General features: G+C 41.3%; 1 protein-coding gene across 1 annotated transcript in view; it reads left to right on the top strand.

The window, feature by feature from the left end:
* LOC115134317 (NEDD4-binding protein 1-like) overlaps positions 1 to 5280 on the top strand; it is a 33002-nt gene extending 27722 nt beyond the window's left edge. Inside the window, 4 exon segments of the mRNA XM_029668153.2 lie at positions 1526 to 1622; positions 2601 to 2708; positions 2840 to 2941; positions 3067 to 5280. Coding sequence (XP_029524013.2) covers positions 1526 to 1622; positions 2601 to 2708; positions 2840 to 2941; positions 3067 to 3448 — 689 coding nt within the window. The 3' untranslated portion in view covers positions 3449 to 5280.
* Positions 5281 to 16659: the final 11379 nt, after the last annotated feature.

The raw sequence follows: 16659 nt of genomic DNA, 5'->3' as shown, positions 1-16659 counted from the left end.
GTGGGACGCTAGCCCACCTGGCCAACATCCAGTGAGCGCCAAATTCAAATATAGAAATACTCATTATAAAAATTCAGAATAGATACAACTATTTTACATAGGTTTAAAGATTAACTTCTTGTGAATCCAACCACGGTGTCAGATTTAAAAATGCTTTACGGCAAAAGCATACCTTACAATTATTTGAGAACATAGCCCAGCAGACAAATCATTACAAACCGTAACCAGCCAAGTAGAAGAGTTGCACAAGTCAGAAATAGAGATAAAATTAATCACTTACCTTTGATGATCTTCATATGTTTGCACTCAGAAGACATTCATTTATTCAATAAATATTCCTTTTGTTCGATAAAGTCTCTTTATATCCGAAAACCTCTGTTTTGTTTGCGCTTTTTCTTCAGTAATCCACAGGCTCAAACGCAGTCCCAACAGGCAGACAAAAAAATCCAAATTGTATCCGTAAAGTTCATAGAAACATGTCAAACGATGTTTATATTCAATCCTCAGATTGTTTTTAGCCTAAATAATCAATCATATTTAAACCGGAGATTAACGTCAGCAGCATACCACCCTGCATACCACTGCTGGCTTGCTTCTGAAGCTAAGCAGGGTTGGTCCTGGTTAGTCCCTGGTTGGGAGACCAGGTGCTGCTGGAAGTGGTGTTGGAGGGCCAGTAGGAGGCACTCTTTCCTCTGGTCTAAAAAATATCCCAATGCCCCAGGCCAGTGATTGGGGACACTGACCTGTGTAGGGTGCCGTCTTTCGGATGGGACGTTAAACGGGTGTCCTGACTCTCTGCGGTCATTAAAGTTCCCATGGCACTTATCGTAAGAGTAGGGGTGTTAACCCCGGTGTCCTGGCTAAATTCCCAATCTGGCCATCAAACCATCACGGTCACCTAACAGTCCCCAGTTTACAATTGGCTCATTCATCCCCCTCCTCTCCCCTGTAACTATTCCCCAGGTCGTTGCTGCAAATGAGAATGTGTTCTCAGTCAACTTACCTGGTAAAATAACGGATAAATAAAAACGTTGTCAATATAAAAGGTAAACAAGAAATGCACTCTCTCGGTCGTGCCCATGAAAAAGCTCTGTGATACGGCAGGGTCTACTCATTCAGACTGCTCTTACTCCCTCATTTTTCAGAATACAAGCCTGAAACCATTTCTAAAGACTGTTGACATCTAGTGGAAGGCATAGGAACTGCCTAAGTCAATGGAGTCCTAAGTCAATGGATACTGTAATGGCATTGAATAGAAAACTACAAACAAACAAAAAATCCATCTTCTGGGCCTGAGTAGAAGGCAGTTTAATTTGGACATGCTTTTCATCCAAAATTCCAAATGCTGCCCCCTACCCTAGAGAGGTTAATGGACAAAACATGTCTTTCTTTAAAAAACATGGGCATTTCTAAGTGACACCAAACTTTTGAACGGTAGTGTATATATTTTTTTTGTGCCCCACCTGCCCTGAATGACGGGTCATCACGGTGTAAATGTGTGTATTTCCTCCACGTGTCTCAACAGAACAACATTACCTGAATCAACTGGAAGACCTGCGTCTGCTCTCCTTCACTCCTTCCAGAGAGGTCTGTGGAAAGTGGATTTCCTCACATGATGACAGGTACTGCTAAGTCACACATCTCACCTCGTCATACAGCCTGCCCACCCTCTGTATATTCAACCCGGTGTCCCCCCCCCTAATGTACAAAACATTAAGAATACCTTCTAGGCTCGGGCAGTATACCATATACTGGGGTATTTGGAGAAGAAAAAAAACTATTTTTTGTTAAGTTTAATATTTGTAGCTAGTTTTTAAGTAAATGCTTGCAGTCAACTTGTGCAATATGTTTGGCGACAAAGAACATTGCGTCACATTATTATGAAGTTTATTTTAGTCCCCAGTCACATGTCATGTGGACGACAAGGTGTCAAAAGCGTTCCACAGGGATGCTGGCCCATATTGACTCCAATGCTTCCCACAGTTGTGTTAAGTTGGCTGGATGTCCTTTGGGTGTTGGATCATTCTTGATACACACAGGAAACTGTTGAGTGTGAAAACCCCAGCAGTGTTGTAGTTCTTGACACAAACCGGTGCGCCATACCCTATTCAAAGGTACTTAAATCTTTTGTCTTGCCCATTCACCCTCTGAAGCGCTCACATACACAATCCATGTGTCAATTGTCTCGAGGCTTAAAAATCATTCTTTAACCTGCCTCCTCTCCTTCATCTACACTGATTGAAGTGGAAATGTTTTTTTTGCTAACATGATGGTGGTCCTTGCTCACCTTTTATTTAGATTTTTTTATTGAACCTTTATTTAACTAGGCAAGTCGGAACAAATTATTATTTACAATGACGACCTACCCTGGCCAAACCCGTACGATGGCCAATTGTGCGCCGCCCTATGGGACTCCCTATCACGGTCGGATGTGATTCAGCCTGGATTCGAACCAGGGACTGTAGTGATGCCTCTTGCACTGAGATGCATTGCCTTAGACCGTTCTGCCACTCGGGAGCCTTGCCCACATTCTCTACTGCCACCTCATCCATACTGACTCACTGTCAGGTGACTCAGTCCTTTCACTCTCTCCCCTGCAGGTTTCTGCTCCATCTGGCAGAGAAGACAGGAGGGGTTATCGTCACCAATGACAACCTGCGGGACTTTGTAAATACATCACAGGCATGGTTGAAGATCATCCAAGAGAGGTGAAGGCCTTTTAACCAATCATCAGACATGCACTAATTTCTCCACAGACATTTATATATATATCATCCATGGACACATTATGTTAATTAAGAAGCCTTCTCCCCTAACACTGATTGTCCCCTTTTTCAAGGCTTTTGCAGTTTACCTTTGTGGAGGACCACTTTATGATCCCAGATGACCCCCTGGGGAAACATGGCCCCCACCTGGATGTTTTCTTACGGAAGGACAACAGGTGTGTGTGAAAGAAAGGAGATGATAGTATTGTTCATACACTATGTCCTGACTGTAATGTGTGCATACATGCATGCACACACGGCATGTATGTGTGAATATTGACCAAACATGTGTCTCTCACAGACGGAGCCCAGTTGCACCTCTTCTGAGGCCGGACCCCCAAGCCACCCCGCAGCATGTCCACGCTATGCAGTCTGTTCCCTGCCCCTCAGCTACCCCCCATCCCTCAGCTACCCCCTTGATGAGGCCACCCTCCCAATGGCCGCACTCTGGGCCCCCTGGGTGGCACCGCCCTTGCCCTACACCCTCACCCCTTCTCCAGCAGTCGCACCCCCCTCCCCCAACACCGTCCCCCCCTCCACAGCGGTCACCCTCGGAAACCATAGAGCTCAAAAGTAAGCTGTACGATATCTTCCCCGGACAGAATCAGCGCATTGACCGTATCCTGTGTGACAACCCCTACATGAGGGACCTGAACGCACTGTCAGGCCTTCTGTTGGGATGAAACCAAGCTCACATACAGTACTCAGCCACTCACACACAGATACACTTAAAAGTCTGTCTGTCAAATGATGGCGCCAGGAGTAGGCCTATGTACGGAAAACTGAGATGTTTTTTTTATTAAAGACGATGATCAACTGCACTGCTATTGGGGATGGCTATTTGTTTGGAAGGCATCAGTCTCCATTTTCTCCACATTTTGTTTAAGTTCAACAGTGTCCATGGAACATATCCACTAGCACAAATGCACTTCTATGACATTTCTAAATAGTTTGCTTTCTAGTGAAACCATGGAATGTGGGGAAAAACTGTCCAGCTGGCATATGATGTGCACATATTTGTTCTGAGTACTTAGGTCTTTAAAGTGTGAAACCAAAATTGTGTTGAAATTGCTGTTATAACTGCTGAAGGAAAAGTTATTTTGTTCATGATGTAATATAATTACAGTTTATATTATTTGATTGAGCAAATATGAAAATTGTGACGTGTAGATATTGTTTTATGTGAACATCTACGAAAAATACAGCAGCCCATAAAGACGTTTTTTAAATTATTTTTTTTACTTCAATCTGCCTAATTGCGCCTGTGAATCGCAAAACAGTGCTTTAGTACCAGGTTGGCAGGGTCTGGAGGACCCAGTGCCCTGTCCTAGCACACTCCTGTGCTGAGGTTAATGATATCTTATATTAATATTTTATCTAAAATATGAGTAAATTATATTTCTTACCTACTACACGTCAGTCTGGCTGCCTCTCATCTTCCAGTACTGAATGTCCACTACACTCACTGAGGACATAACCATTGTATCTTCGGGAGAGTCCCAGACTGACTCGGATGCCAGAAGAGACAATTTACCCATGTTACTCAATGATCTGGCACACCCTGGCCATTCTCTTTTGCAAGTCACTACCTTGTAATGGTAACACATAGCAAACCTGGAGTTCATGGTTGGTCAATAGGATAAGACCCCAGTCACCAGCTATGGCCACCAGAGGTCACTGTACACTAAGCTGTCAGGGGCTAGTTGCTACTGAATCACTTCCTCATTACCACAAACAGAAGAGTGTCTATTATCAATAAATTAATTTGCTTCAGTTGTATATAACTTCGGTTTTGTATAATAGTAGTGATGGGGGGGAAATCGATACAGTTACAGATTGGGATATTATATTTCACGATATATCGTATCGGTTTGACAATATCGCAATATAATTTTTGCACTAGTTGGCTATAACTGCACCAAAACTCAAGTGTTTTTCCTTAATAGCTTATTTTCCATCTTTTTAAATAGGGAGACAATTTGTTTTCAGCACTTTTATGTTACTGATCAAAACTTGTTTTCTCATGCTCTCTCATCTCTCTGCAGCAGCCATATAGTGAGCAATGTTTGAACCATGGAATCGCAATAAAATCACAGTATTGAATTGCAATACACATAGAATTGCAAGACATATTGTATCAGCATCATATCGTGAGGACCCTGGCAATTCCCACCCCTGTATAATAGTAATATTCAACTATTTTTGGATATGTTTGTCAGTGTATTCTACCAGTGAGGTAAAACTTTGGTCTATGTCTCCAAGTCCCCATGTGTTTACTCTCAACAAAATGCAATGGATGTCAGTCACTGATGTTTGGTTTAAAAAGAAAAAAAATGAAAAACATTTTCTGATTTCTATGAGAAGGGAAATGCTGTGGTATCACCAGTCAGGCAGGGTACAGACATTTTGTGGGTATCTCACAGTTACTTGAAAGACAGGGTATGTATATGATCTCCACAGGCTGGTAAAGTTAAAAAGGCTATGTTTTTGTCATAAACAATAATTAATTTTCTTATTCTGTATGTTGCCGTCTTTGTTCTTACCATACATTTATGAGCTGTTTTGTTGGGGTGTGTAGACATGGACTGAAAACTAAAAATAGCCATATACATTATAAGAGAAAGAGTGAATGCAGAAGGGTAAAGCTGTGAGGCATTTGCTCAAATAAATGTATTCAGGCTGAGTAACTTACCAAATGTCTGAAGGGAGAGACAACTGGCCAGCCTGGTCTCATAGACTAGACATGAGGGTTGAAGGGCGGGAACCCGGTTACCGAGATTTACAGCCAAAAACCACTCCCTTTTCCCGAGATAAATAACTGTAAGAAACCGGTCAATTATAATAAGTTATTTATATAAACAGCATGGCGTGAAATGGAACTGTTAAATGATATGCGATATCTAAATCTGGCTTCTCTACTGCTTCTGCATGATGAATCAGACAGCCCATCTCAGTATGGAGCGCAGTTCACAATGCATGTAGACAGACCTATCATCTCATGGTAAAAATGTTTTATTGCGACAGGTAGTTCTGCATTTGCTGCAGCATAGTTTATGCTACAATAATATAAAGACCAAATGCGCGTCAAATTGACCCATATCCATCGGATTTTACGGGGGTCACCTTGTTTTTTCATTGTAAAGATATATATTTTTCAATTGCAGGTGCAGTTTTAAAACAGTCTATCACTCGAATATCATTGCTTTAAATCAGTGCATGCGCGAGCACTCTCGCAATCTTTTTCTCTCTCCATCAACTCCACTCAAATTGCATCCAAAATAGATCATCCTGTTCTAGATTGATATACAGTTGAAGTCGGAAGTTTACATACACTTAGGTTGGACTCATTAAAACTTGTTTCACAAATTGCTTGTTAACAAACTATAGTTTTGGCAAGTCGGTTAGAACATCTACCTTTGTGCATGACACAAGTCATTTTTCCAACAGTTGTTTACAGACAGATTATTTACCTTATAATTCACTGTATCACAATTCCAGTGGGTCAGAAGTTTACATACACTAAGTTGACTGCCTTTAAACAGCTTGGAAAATTCCAGAAAAGGTTGTCATGGCTTTAGAAGCTTCTGATAGGCTAGTTGACATCATTTGAGTCAATTTGAGGTGTGCCTGTGGATGTATTTCAAGGCCTACCTTCAAATGCAGTGCCTATTTGCTTGGCGTCATGGTAAAATCAAAAGAAATCAGCCAAGACCCCAGAAACAAAATTGTAGACCTCCACAAGTCTAGTTCATCCTTGGGAGCAATTTCCAAACGTCTGAAGGTACCACGTTCATCTGTACAAACAATAGTACACAAGTATAAACAGCATGGAACCACGCAGCCGTCATACCGTTCAGGAAGGAGACGCGTTCTGTCTCCTAGAGATCAATGTACTTTGTTGTGAAAAGTGCAAATCAATCCCATAATTACAGCAAAGGACCTTGTGAAGATGCTGGAGGAAACAGGTACAAAAGTATCTATATCCACAGTAAAATGAGTCCTATATCGACATTACCTGAAAGGCCGCTCCTGAAAGGCCACTGCTCCAAAACCGCCATAAAAAAAGCCAGACTACGGTTTGCAACTGCACATGGGGACAAAGAAGGTACTTTTTGGAGAAATGTCCTCTGGTCTGATGAAACAAAAATAGAATTGTTTGGCCATAATGATCATCGTTATGTTTGGAGGAAAAAGGGGGTCGCTTGCAAGCCGAAGAACACCATTCCATCCGTGAAGCACGGGGGTGGCAATGTCATGTTGTGGGGGTGCTTTGCTGCAGGAGGGACTGGTGCACTTCACAAAATAGATGGCATCATGAGGAAAGACAATTATGTGGATATATTGAAGCAACATCTCAAGACATCAGTCAGGAAGTTAAAGCTTGGTCGCAAATGGGTCTTCCAAATGGACATTGACCCCAAGCATACTTCCAAAGTTGTGGCAAAAAAGACAACAAAGTCAAGTTATGGGAGTGGCCATCACAAAGCCCTGACCTCAATCCTATAGAAAATTTGTGGGCAGAACTGAAAAAGCGTGTGCGAGCAAGGAGGCCTACAAACCTGACTCAGTTACACCAGCTCTGTCAGGAGGAATGGGCCAAAATTCACCCAACTTATTGTCAGAAGCTTGTGGAAGGCTACCCAAAATGTTTGACCCAAGTTAAACAAATCTAAAGGCAATGCTACCAAATACTAATTGAGTGTACGTAAACTTCTGACCCACTGGGAATGTGATGAAAGAAATAAAAGCTTAAATAAATAAATCATTCTCTCTACTATTATTCTGTTATTTCAAATTCTTAAAATAAAGTGGTGATCCTAACTGACCTAAGACAGAGAATTTTTACTAGGATTTAATGTCAGGACTTGTGAAAAACTGAGTTTAAATGTATTTGGCAAAGGTGTATGTAAACTTCCGACTTCAACTGTATCGCCCTCCTTGTTTAAATAAAGGTTCAATTAAAAAATATATAGATAGATGTCCTAACCTAGCCTACCTCTTTCAGGTAATACATTCAATGCAATATTAGCCTTATATTTAGCTAAGTAATGATGGTTTATGCATAATAATGTTGTAACTTTTAGCTTCTGTCTCTTGCACCTGTGCTCCGCTGGCACCTCTCCTTAAAAAACGCTCCATAGCTCTTGGAGTCCCATGCAGAAAAAGCTCAACTAGAATAGCTTGCTGGACATTTTCTTTGTATTTCTTAAACCAACAGACTATTTGAAGAGGGATGCAAGCTCTTGTTTGCTGAATGTTAAATACAGCAGCCAATAGAACTGGTAGTTTGAAAGAAGAGCGAACACACGTGATAGCAGTTATTTATTCAGACCCATAACCATTCAATCTTCATGATGAGAAGTGAAATCCTTCTGCATCTAATTCTAGTCCTAAATTATTCAGGGATGTCATTAGAATGATGAAGATAAGGACAACTAAACTTGTTTCATTTCACTGTTGAAAGCGTGGAAGGGATGAAGCAACAACAGAGAAAGAGGTAAGCTAATAACATGAGAGGAAATATTATGAAAGGTACATATGTGTCAGCCTACTATTTATAAAAATAGGCCCAAATTCGCTACCATTTACTTGTAACTTTGTTGGCCGCATGTGCTGCACCAGAATCGCCTGTTCTCTCCATGCTTTATCATGGTTTGAACAATGTGCATAATTCCAGTCCATACAATACGATTTACATTTTAGTCATTTAGCAGACGCTCTTATCCAGACAGATTATGGTTAAGTCCTTTGCTCAAAGGCAAATCGACAGATTTTTCACCTAGTTGGCTGAGGGATTTGAACCAGCGACTTTTTGGTTACCGGCACAACGTTGCCTGGAGCCTAATTTAATTTATTTACCCAAGAGAGAATACAGCTAGTTTACATCTATTGCATTTGATGTTTTTCTGTTGTGCATAATGTGCAGTAGCACATAGTGTATTCGGAAAGTATTTAGACCCCTTGACTTTTTCCACATTTTGTTAGGTTACAGCCTTATTCTAAAATGTATTATCGTTTTTTTCCCTCATCAAATCTACACACAATACCCCATAATGATGAAGCAAAAACGGGTTATAAGAAATGTGTGCTAATAAAATATTATTAACTGAAATATCACATTTACATACAGTATCAGTCAAAAGTTTGGACAAACCTACTCATTCCAGAGTTTCTCTATTTGTACTATTTTCTGCATTGTAGAATTATAGTGAAGACATCAAAACTATGAAATAACACATATGGAATCATCTAGTAACCAAAAAAGTGTTAAAGAAATCAAAATATATTTTATATTTAAGATTCTTCAAAGTATCCACCTGTCACAACTTCCACCGAAGGTGGCTCCCCTGCCTGTTCGGGCGGCGCTCGGCGCTCGTCGTCGCCGGTCTACTAGCTGCCACCGATCCCCTTTTCCTTTTCTGTTTGTTATGTCTTATTGGTTGCACCTGTCTCTTATTTTGTTTTGATTCAGGAATATTTAAGCCTGTTATGCCCGCCTGTTTTTGTGCGGGCTTGTTTTGTGTCAGTCGAGGTTGTTTGTAGTGTTCCTGTCTGTTTGTGCCCTGTGTTGGGTTGGACAATTTTTGATTATTTGCCTGTTGTTTTGGGCATTAATTTTGGACGCCGAAATAAAGTCTGGTTTCCCCATTCTCCTCTGCTCTCTGTGCTTGACTCCGCACCCACCACTCCAGGCTTTGTGACACCACCCTTTACCTTGATGACAGCTTTGCACACTCTTGGCATTCTCTCAACCAGCTTCATGAGGTAGTCAACTGGAATGCATTTCAATTAACAGGTGTGCCTTGTTAAAAGTATAGTTGTGGAATGTCTTTCCTTAATGCGTTTGAGCTAATCAGTTGTGTTGTGACAAGTTAGGGGTGGTATATATTTGGTAAAAGGGTCCATATTATGGCAAGAACAGCTCAAATAAGCAAAGAGAAACGACAGTCCATCATTACTTTAAGACATGAAGGTCAGTCAATACGGACAATGACAAGAACTTTGAACGTTTCTTCAAGTGCCGTAGCAAAAACCATCAAGCGCTATGATAAAATTGGTTCTTATGAGGACCGCCACAGGAAAGGAAGACCCAGAGTTACCTCTTCTGGAGAGGATAAGTTCATTAGACTAAACTGCACCTCAGATTGCAGCACAAATAAATGCTTCACAAAGTTCAAGTAACAGACACATCTCAGCATCAACTGTTCAGAGGAAACTGCGTGAATCAGGCCTTCATGGTCGAAATGCTGCAAAGAAACCACTACTAAAGGACACCAAGAAACACGAGCAATGGACATTAGACAGGTGGAAATCTGTCCTTTGGTCTGATGAGTCCAAATGTGAGATTTTTGGTTCCAATCGCTGTCTTTGTGAGACGCATAGTTGGTGAATGGATGATCTCTGCACATATTTGGGTGGCAGGTAGCCTAGTGGTTAGAGTGTTGGGCCAGTAAACAAAAGGTTGCTGAATCTAATCCCAGAGCTGACAAGGTAAAAATCAGTTGTTCTTCCCCTGTGCAAGGCAGTTAAGCCACTGTTCCTCGGGCACTGTGGATGTCGATTAAGGAAGCCCCCCACACCTCTCTGATTCAGATTGGGTTAAATGCGGAAGACACATTTCAGTTGAGGGCATTCAGTTGTACAACTGAATAGGTATCCCCATATGTGGTGACACTGTTGGAGATTTATTTAGAATTCAAGGAACACTTAACCAGCATGGCTACCACAGCATTCTGCAGTGATACGCCATCATCTGGTTTGGGATATGGGACTATAATTTGTTTTTCAACAGGACAATGACCCAAAACACACCTCCAGGCTGTGTAAGGGCTATTTGACCAAAGGAGAGTGATGAAGGAAAAGCAGCCAACAAGTGCTCAGCATATGTGGGAACTCCTTCAAGACTGTTGGAAAAGCATTCCTCATGAAGCTGTTTGAGAGAATGCCAAGAGTGTGCAAAGCTGTCATTAAGGAAAAGGGTGGCAACTTTGAAGAATCTAAAATGTATTTTGATTTGTTGAACACTTTATTGTTTACTACATGATTCCATATGTGTTATTTCAAGGTTTTGATGTCTTCATTATTATACAATGCAGAAAATAGTTGACAAAAATAAAACCCCTTAAATTAGTACGTGTGTCCAAACTTTTGACTGGTACTGTAAGTATTCAGAAACGTTACTCAGTACTTTGTTGAAGCACCGTTGGCAATGATTACAGCCTCAAGTCTACTTGGGTATGACGCTACAAGCTTGGCACACCTGTATTTGGGGATTTCTCCCATTCTTCGCTGCAGATCCTCTCAAGCTCTGTTAGGTTGGATGGGGAGCATTGTTGCACAGCTATTTGCAGGTCTCTCCAGAGATGTTGGATCGAGTTCCAGTCCAGGCTCTGGCTGGGCCACTCAAGGACATTCAGAGAATTGTCCCAAAGCCACTCTTGCGTGGTCTTGGCTGTGTGCTTAGGGTCGTCGTCCTGTTGGAAGGTGAATCTTCGCCCCAGTCTGAGGTCCTGAGCACTCTGGAGCAGGTTTTCATCAAGGATCTCTCTGTACTTTGCTCTGTTCATCTTTGCCTCGATCCTGACTAGTCTCCCAGTCCGTGCCGCAGAAAAACATCACACAGCATGATACTGCCACCACCATGCTTCACAGTAGGGATGGTGCCAGGTTTCCTCCAGACGTGACGCTTGGCATTCAGGCCAAAGAGTTCAATCTTGGTTTCGTCAGACCAGAGAGTCTTTAGGTGCCTTTTGGCAAACTCCAAGTGGGCTGTCATGTGCCTTTTACTGAGGAGTGAATGTTTTTTATTTTTAATACATTTGCAAAAAAATCTAAAAACCTGTTTTTGCTTTGTCATGTTGAGGTATTGTGTGTAGATTTCTGAGGATTTTTAAAATCCATTTTAGAATAAGGCAGCAATGTAACAAAATGTGCAAAAAGTCAAGGGCTCTGAATATTTTCCAGAGGCACTGTATATATGTATTGGATAACAGCACAATCATTTGGGATTTTTTGGGGCTTGGGCTCATTAAATGTCTTTAATGTAGTGCTCATAAAATGTATTTAATGTAGGGCTCATCAGGCATCAGGCATCAGTAGCATCAGGCTTGAATTTTCCATCAAACCTCTAATCAAATCCAGATGTAGGCCTATGTATATGATTTATAGTGCTTTTGAATGAGACTTCTGGTTTTGGCAGGAAATACCGAGTTACCTGGGAGAAAAGTGATTTATTCTCGGGATGAATCATTTGTAAAATATCAGAAAAATATTCAACCCTACTAGACGTAACATAGTAAACATAAATCCAGCACACTGAAATGAATATGTTACATTTGGTGTGGTTACATAAGACAGAAAGACAGAAAGTTATTTGAGGCAAAAAACAAAATAAGGGTGGATGGGTTGGCTTATAACACGAATATCTAGCAACCCAAAGGTTGTGTGTTCAAATCTCATCAGGAAAACCTTTGGCATTTTAACTAATTGGCAACTTTGCAACTACTTACTACTTTTTTTCGCTAATTTGCAACCCCTTTAGAATGTTAACTAACCTTTCTCCTAACTTTAACCCTTTAACTTAACCCTAACCTTAACCTAGCTAGCGTTAGCCACCTAGCTAACGTTAGCCACAACAAATTGGAATTCATAACATATCATACGTATTGCAAATTCGTAACATATTGTAAAAACTGCAATTCGTAACATAAGCGAATTGTAATTTGTGATATCATATGAAATGAATGATCGACATCCACAAATTAATACATACCATACGAAACGTAACATATTATACTAAATGGAGGGAGACAGATTTATATTTCTATCCCTGAGTCCAGGTTAATTCTGCCATATCCAGAATCCTTTACTGACTGCTGATCAGGGAACAGTCAATGGAGTAAGAAACAATTCATTTCTACAAAACTTATCTTCACGAGAATGCTAATTCAGTCTTGGTGGTTCATCAAGCCTGGTGAATTTGAGCATCCGAGTTTGTCTAAACATCATCAGGTAGGAATTTAGTTGTCATTATAATTGGATGAGAACCAAAAATGCACTGTGTGGCTCATTAGTGTGGATAATTGCCTCATTGTTCCCACAAGCAACAGTTTTGCTAAGATTTGGGTTGTCAAGTACTAAATTCAAAATCCCTGTTTTAAATGCCAGGAGGTGTAGTGGTTTCCTCATAGGCTAGTTCTTCAGGGTTGCACTTGCCCTCAAAGGTCATAGGTATGTAAGAAACATATTTTACTCAACCATCTTCATTATGCAAACAGCAACTTAATTATGCAAACTTTTGTGGTTTCTGTTTACAAGCCGAGTTAGAGTAACTAGGCCCTACTTACAGACCTGAGGAGGAGTAACATGTCAACATTAACACTATCAAAAGTCTATCAAAAGTTATTCAAGGTCTTGAATGGAACCACTCAACTGATGCTGCACTTTACCCTCTACTCCCCAATTCCCACCTAGCATGACCAGGGTATGAAATTAGCACCAGGCTGGAGTATGGAAAGAAATAAGACCATTATTTGACTCAATAAAACCCCTCCCCACTCCTTCCTTCCCGCTCTGCCCTGACCATGGCAAGAAAAAAGCATTGTTCTGTCCAGAGAGGAATGTTCAAATAACATCAACATTCCAGGGCCTGGTTTCCCAAATGCATCTTAAATCCAAATTAATCTAAGAACAGTAAAATATTCTAAAAGCCTATTTATGCTTGATTAAAACATTTGGTCGGAGGCTCCGTATGGAGGGTGTGAAGCAATAGCGGAACCTCTGGAGGCACGCAGAATCCAAACTGAGCTCTGTACCGCATCGCTGTGCGCTTCTCAAATTTTGTAACAATATGGAGGGCTCTGTTTCGCTCCGAATTGATATAATTGGTTGACGGTAGGTGAGGGCGGGAGGTACTGTGTAAACACAAACTAAATTCCTTGACAACTTCTCCGCGCTGCTCGGTGACGCGCAAGAAGTATGAATGCCCTGATTTCTTCATAGATCGTATCCCCGTAAATGATGCACGACCAATGCAGACGTTAGATTGACCATGTGGTGCTTTTCAGCGGTTCTGCTATCTCCCCCGTTACCCTCCTGTTGAAGGCCCACTAAACGTTCTTTCTGCACCGTTGTTGAAATAATTTGCTTTATTTCGTATAGTATAAGCTTCTGTCTTACGCATCCTAAATAATGCCATAGATTCCGTTTTTGAAAAATAGTCAACTTGAAGGCAAAAAAGGGAAGCATGATATAAGATGCAAACCTGGTATTTAAACTTATAACAGGCTACTAAGAGACCATTAATGCTTGATCCGAAATTGTTGTTGGAGGCACGATATGGATAAATCGTGTGACGCAATTGCGGAGCATCCAGGTGGTGCGCAGAGTCCAAACTGAGCTCTGTACCGCATCGCTGTGCGCTTCGCAAATGTTGTAACAATATGGAGGGCTCTGTATTGCACCGCATTGATATAATTGGTTGAGGGTAGGTGGGGGCGGGATGTCCAGTATAAACACAAACTCTCTTCCTCTCTTCCATAACTTCCTTCACAATCGCTCTGATCTGCCCAGCGAAGCGCAAGAAGTATAAATGGCCTTCTGCAGAGGCTGTATCACAGTAAATGCTGTATGGCCTATGCAGACCTCGGATTGACCATGTCGCGCTTATGGTAAACTGCAGCGATCATTGTTTGGCCAGAGGTTTAGTAGTAGAAATTGGATGCAGAGGGGAACATCACAGTTCAGATTCTTTTGTTGTTGCAGACAACCAAAATGTAAATGTATTTGCAGCAGCACTGTATGCACAGAGTAAACTTGGATCGAATAAGAATATTTAGATTCTCTAGACTAGTTACGGGCCACCGTTGTCCCCAGGTCACCAGATTTGTATTTTACAGTAAGCTATTCATTATCTTTGTTGTTGTGTGTCACTTCATTCAGATTAAAAGGGCTATGAACAATACATGTATTATCCTCACTTCACGACCTGGTTTTAAAGCCAAGGAGGGGTTACAAAGCCTCAGACTGTAGTCCCTCCATCTGCTGCAAAGCTGCCAACACTGATGTAATATCCTGTCAGTGGCTGAGCAGGCAAATTCTTCAGCTGGAAAGTGCACAGAAATAATGTATAAAATGAGAGTGTGCAATGAATTCCAGATCCAAGAGTTCCAACTTCCATTAACTAACAGGACTTGTATTGCACTTGCAGAGGCTAATGTTTTGTTTGAAGTAAACGTGTACATCATTTGCATGTCCTTGAAACCAAGTAAACAAGACAGAGAGAGAGGGCAATAGAGGGGGGGGGGGGGGGGTCAGTCCACCTGTCTTTGTTGACCTTGGACTCTAATGTCCTTTGTGTTCTGAACATGTAGGCGAAGTCCGGTTGAGATGAGTCATAATAGGCTAACTGACAGGGTTGGGTAGGTTACTTTCTAAATGTAATCCATTACTTACTAGTTACCTGTCCAACATTTTCATCAGTAATGTAACTGGGGTTTAAGGCTGGGTTTCTGTATAGCACTTTGTGACATTGGCTGATGTAAAAAGGGCTTTATAAATATATTTGATTGATTGATTACTTATTGGATTACTTTCAAATTCAGAAAGAATGTTTGTCAAAAAAATTGATTATGACATCTTTCTGTTTTCTCAATGACATTCAATTCAACATTGAAAAAAGCCCCAAGTTTAAGTATGTTGCACCTGAGCGAGTCTGACCACAAGTCAGAGACCACTATGATGACACATCAAATGTGTTTGATGGATCCTTTTTGTCCTCCTTTTTTTTCCACCTTTATTTAACCAGGTAGGCTAGTTGAGAACAACTTCTCATTTACAACTGCTACCTGGCAAAGATAAAGCAAAGCAGTGCGACACAAACAACAACACAGAGATACACATGGAATAAACAAACGTATGGTCAATAACACAATAGAAAAGTCTATACACAGTGTGTGCAAATGAGGTAAGATTAGGGAGGTAAGGCAATAAATAGGCCGTTGTGGCAAAATAATTACAATATAGCAATTAAACCCCGGAGTGATAGAGGTGCAGAAGATGAATTTGCAAGTAGAGATAGGGCGGTTGAAAGGAGCAAAAAAATAATAATAACAATATGGGGATGAGGTAGTTTGATGGGCTATTTACAGATGGGCTATGTACAGGTGCAATGATCTGTGAGCTGCTCTGACAGCTGATGCTTAAAGTTAGTGAGGGAGATATGAGTCTCCAGCTTCAGTGATTTTTGCAATTCGTTCCAGTCATTGGCAGCAGAGAACTGGAAGGAAAGGCGGCCAAAGGAGGAATTGGTTTTGGGGGTGACCAGTGAAATATACCTGCTGGAGTGCATGCTATCGGTGGGTGCTGCAATGGTGACCAATGAGCTGAGATAAGGTGGGGCTTTACCTAGCAAAGACGTATAGATGACCTGGAGCCAGTGGGTTTGGCGACGAATATGAAGCGAGGGCCAGCCAACGAGAGCATACAGGTCGCAGTGGTGGGTAGTACATAGGGCTTTGGTGGCAAAATGGATGGCACTGTGATAGACTGCATCCAGTTTGCTGAGTAGAGTGTTGGAGGCTATTGTGTAAATGACATCGCCAAAGTCAAGGATCGGTAGGATAGTCAGTTTTACGAGAGTATGTTTGACAGCATGAGTGAAGGATGCTTTGTTGCGAAATAGGAAGCCAATTCTAGATTTGATTTTGGATTGGAGACGCTTAACGTGAGTCTGGAAGGAGAGTTTACAGTGTATCCAGAGACCTAGGTATATGTAGTTGTCCACATGTTCTAAGCCAGAACCGTCCAGAGTAGTGATGCTAGACGGGTGGGCAGGTGCGGGCAGCGATCGGTTGAAGAACATGCATTTAGTTTTTCTTGCATTTAAGAGCCACGG

Source organism: Oncorhynchus nerka, linkage group LG9a (genome assembly GCF_034236695.1).
Source record: "Oncorhynchus nerka isolate Pitt River linkage group LG9a, Oner_Uvic_2.0, whole genome shotgun sequence".
Lineage (NCBI taxonomy): Eukaryota > Metazoa > Chordata > Actinopteri > Salmoniformes > Salmonidae > Oncorhynchus > Oncorhynchus nerka.
Note: the sequence above shows the minus strand (reverse complement) of the source record. Positions and strands in the feature narration are given on the sequence as shown.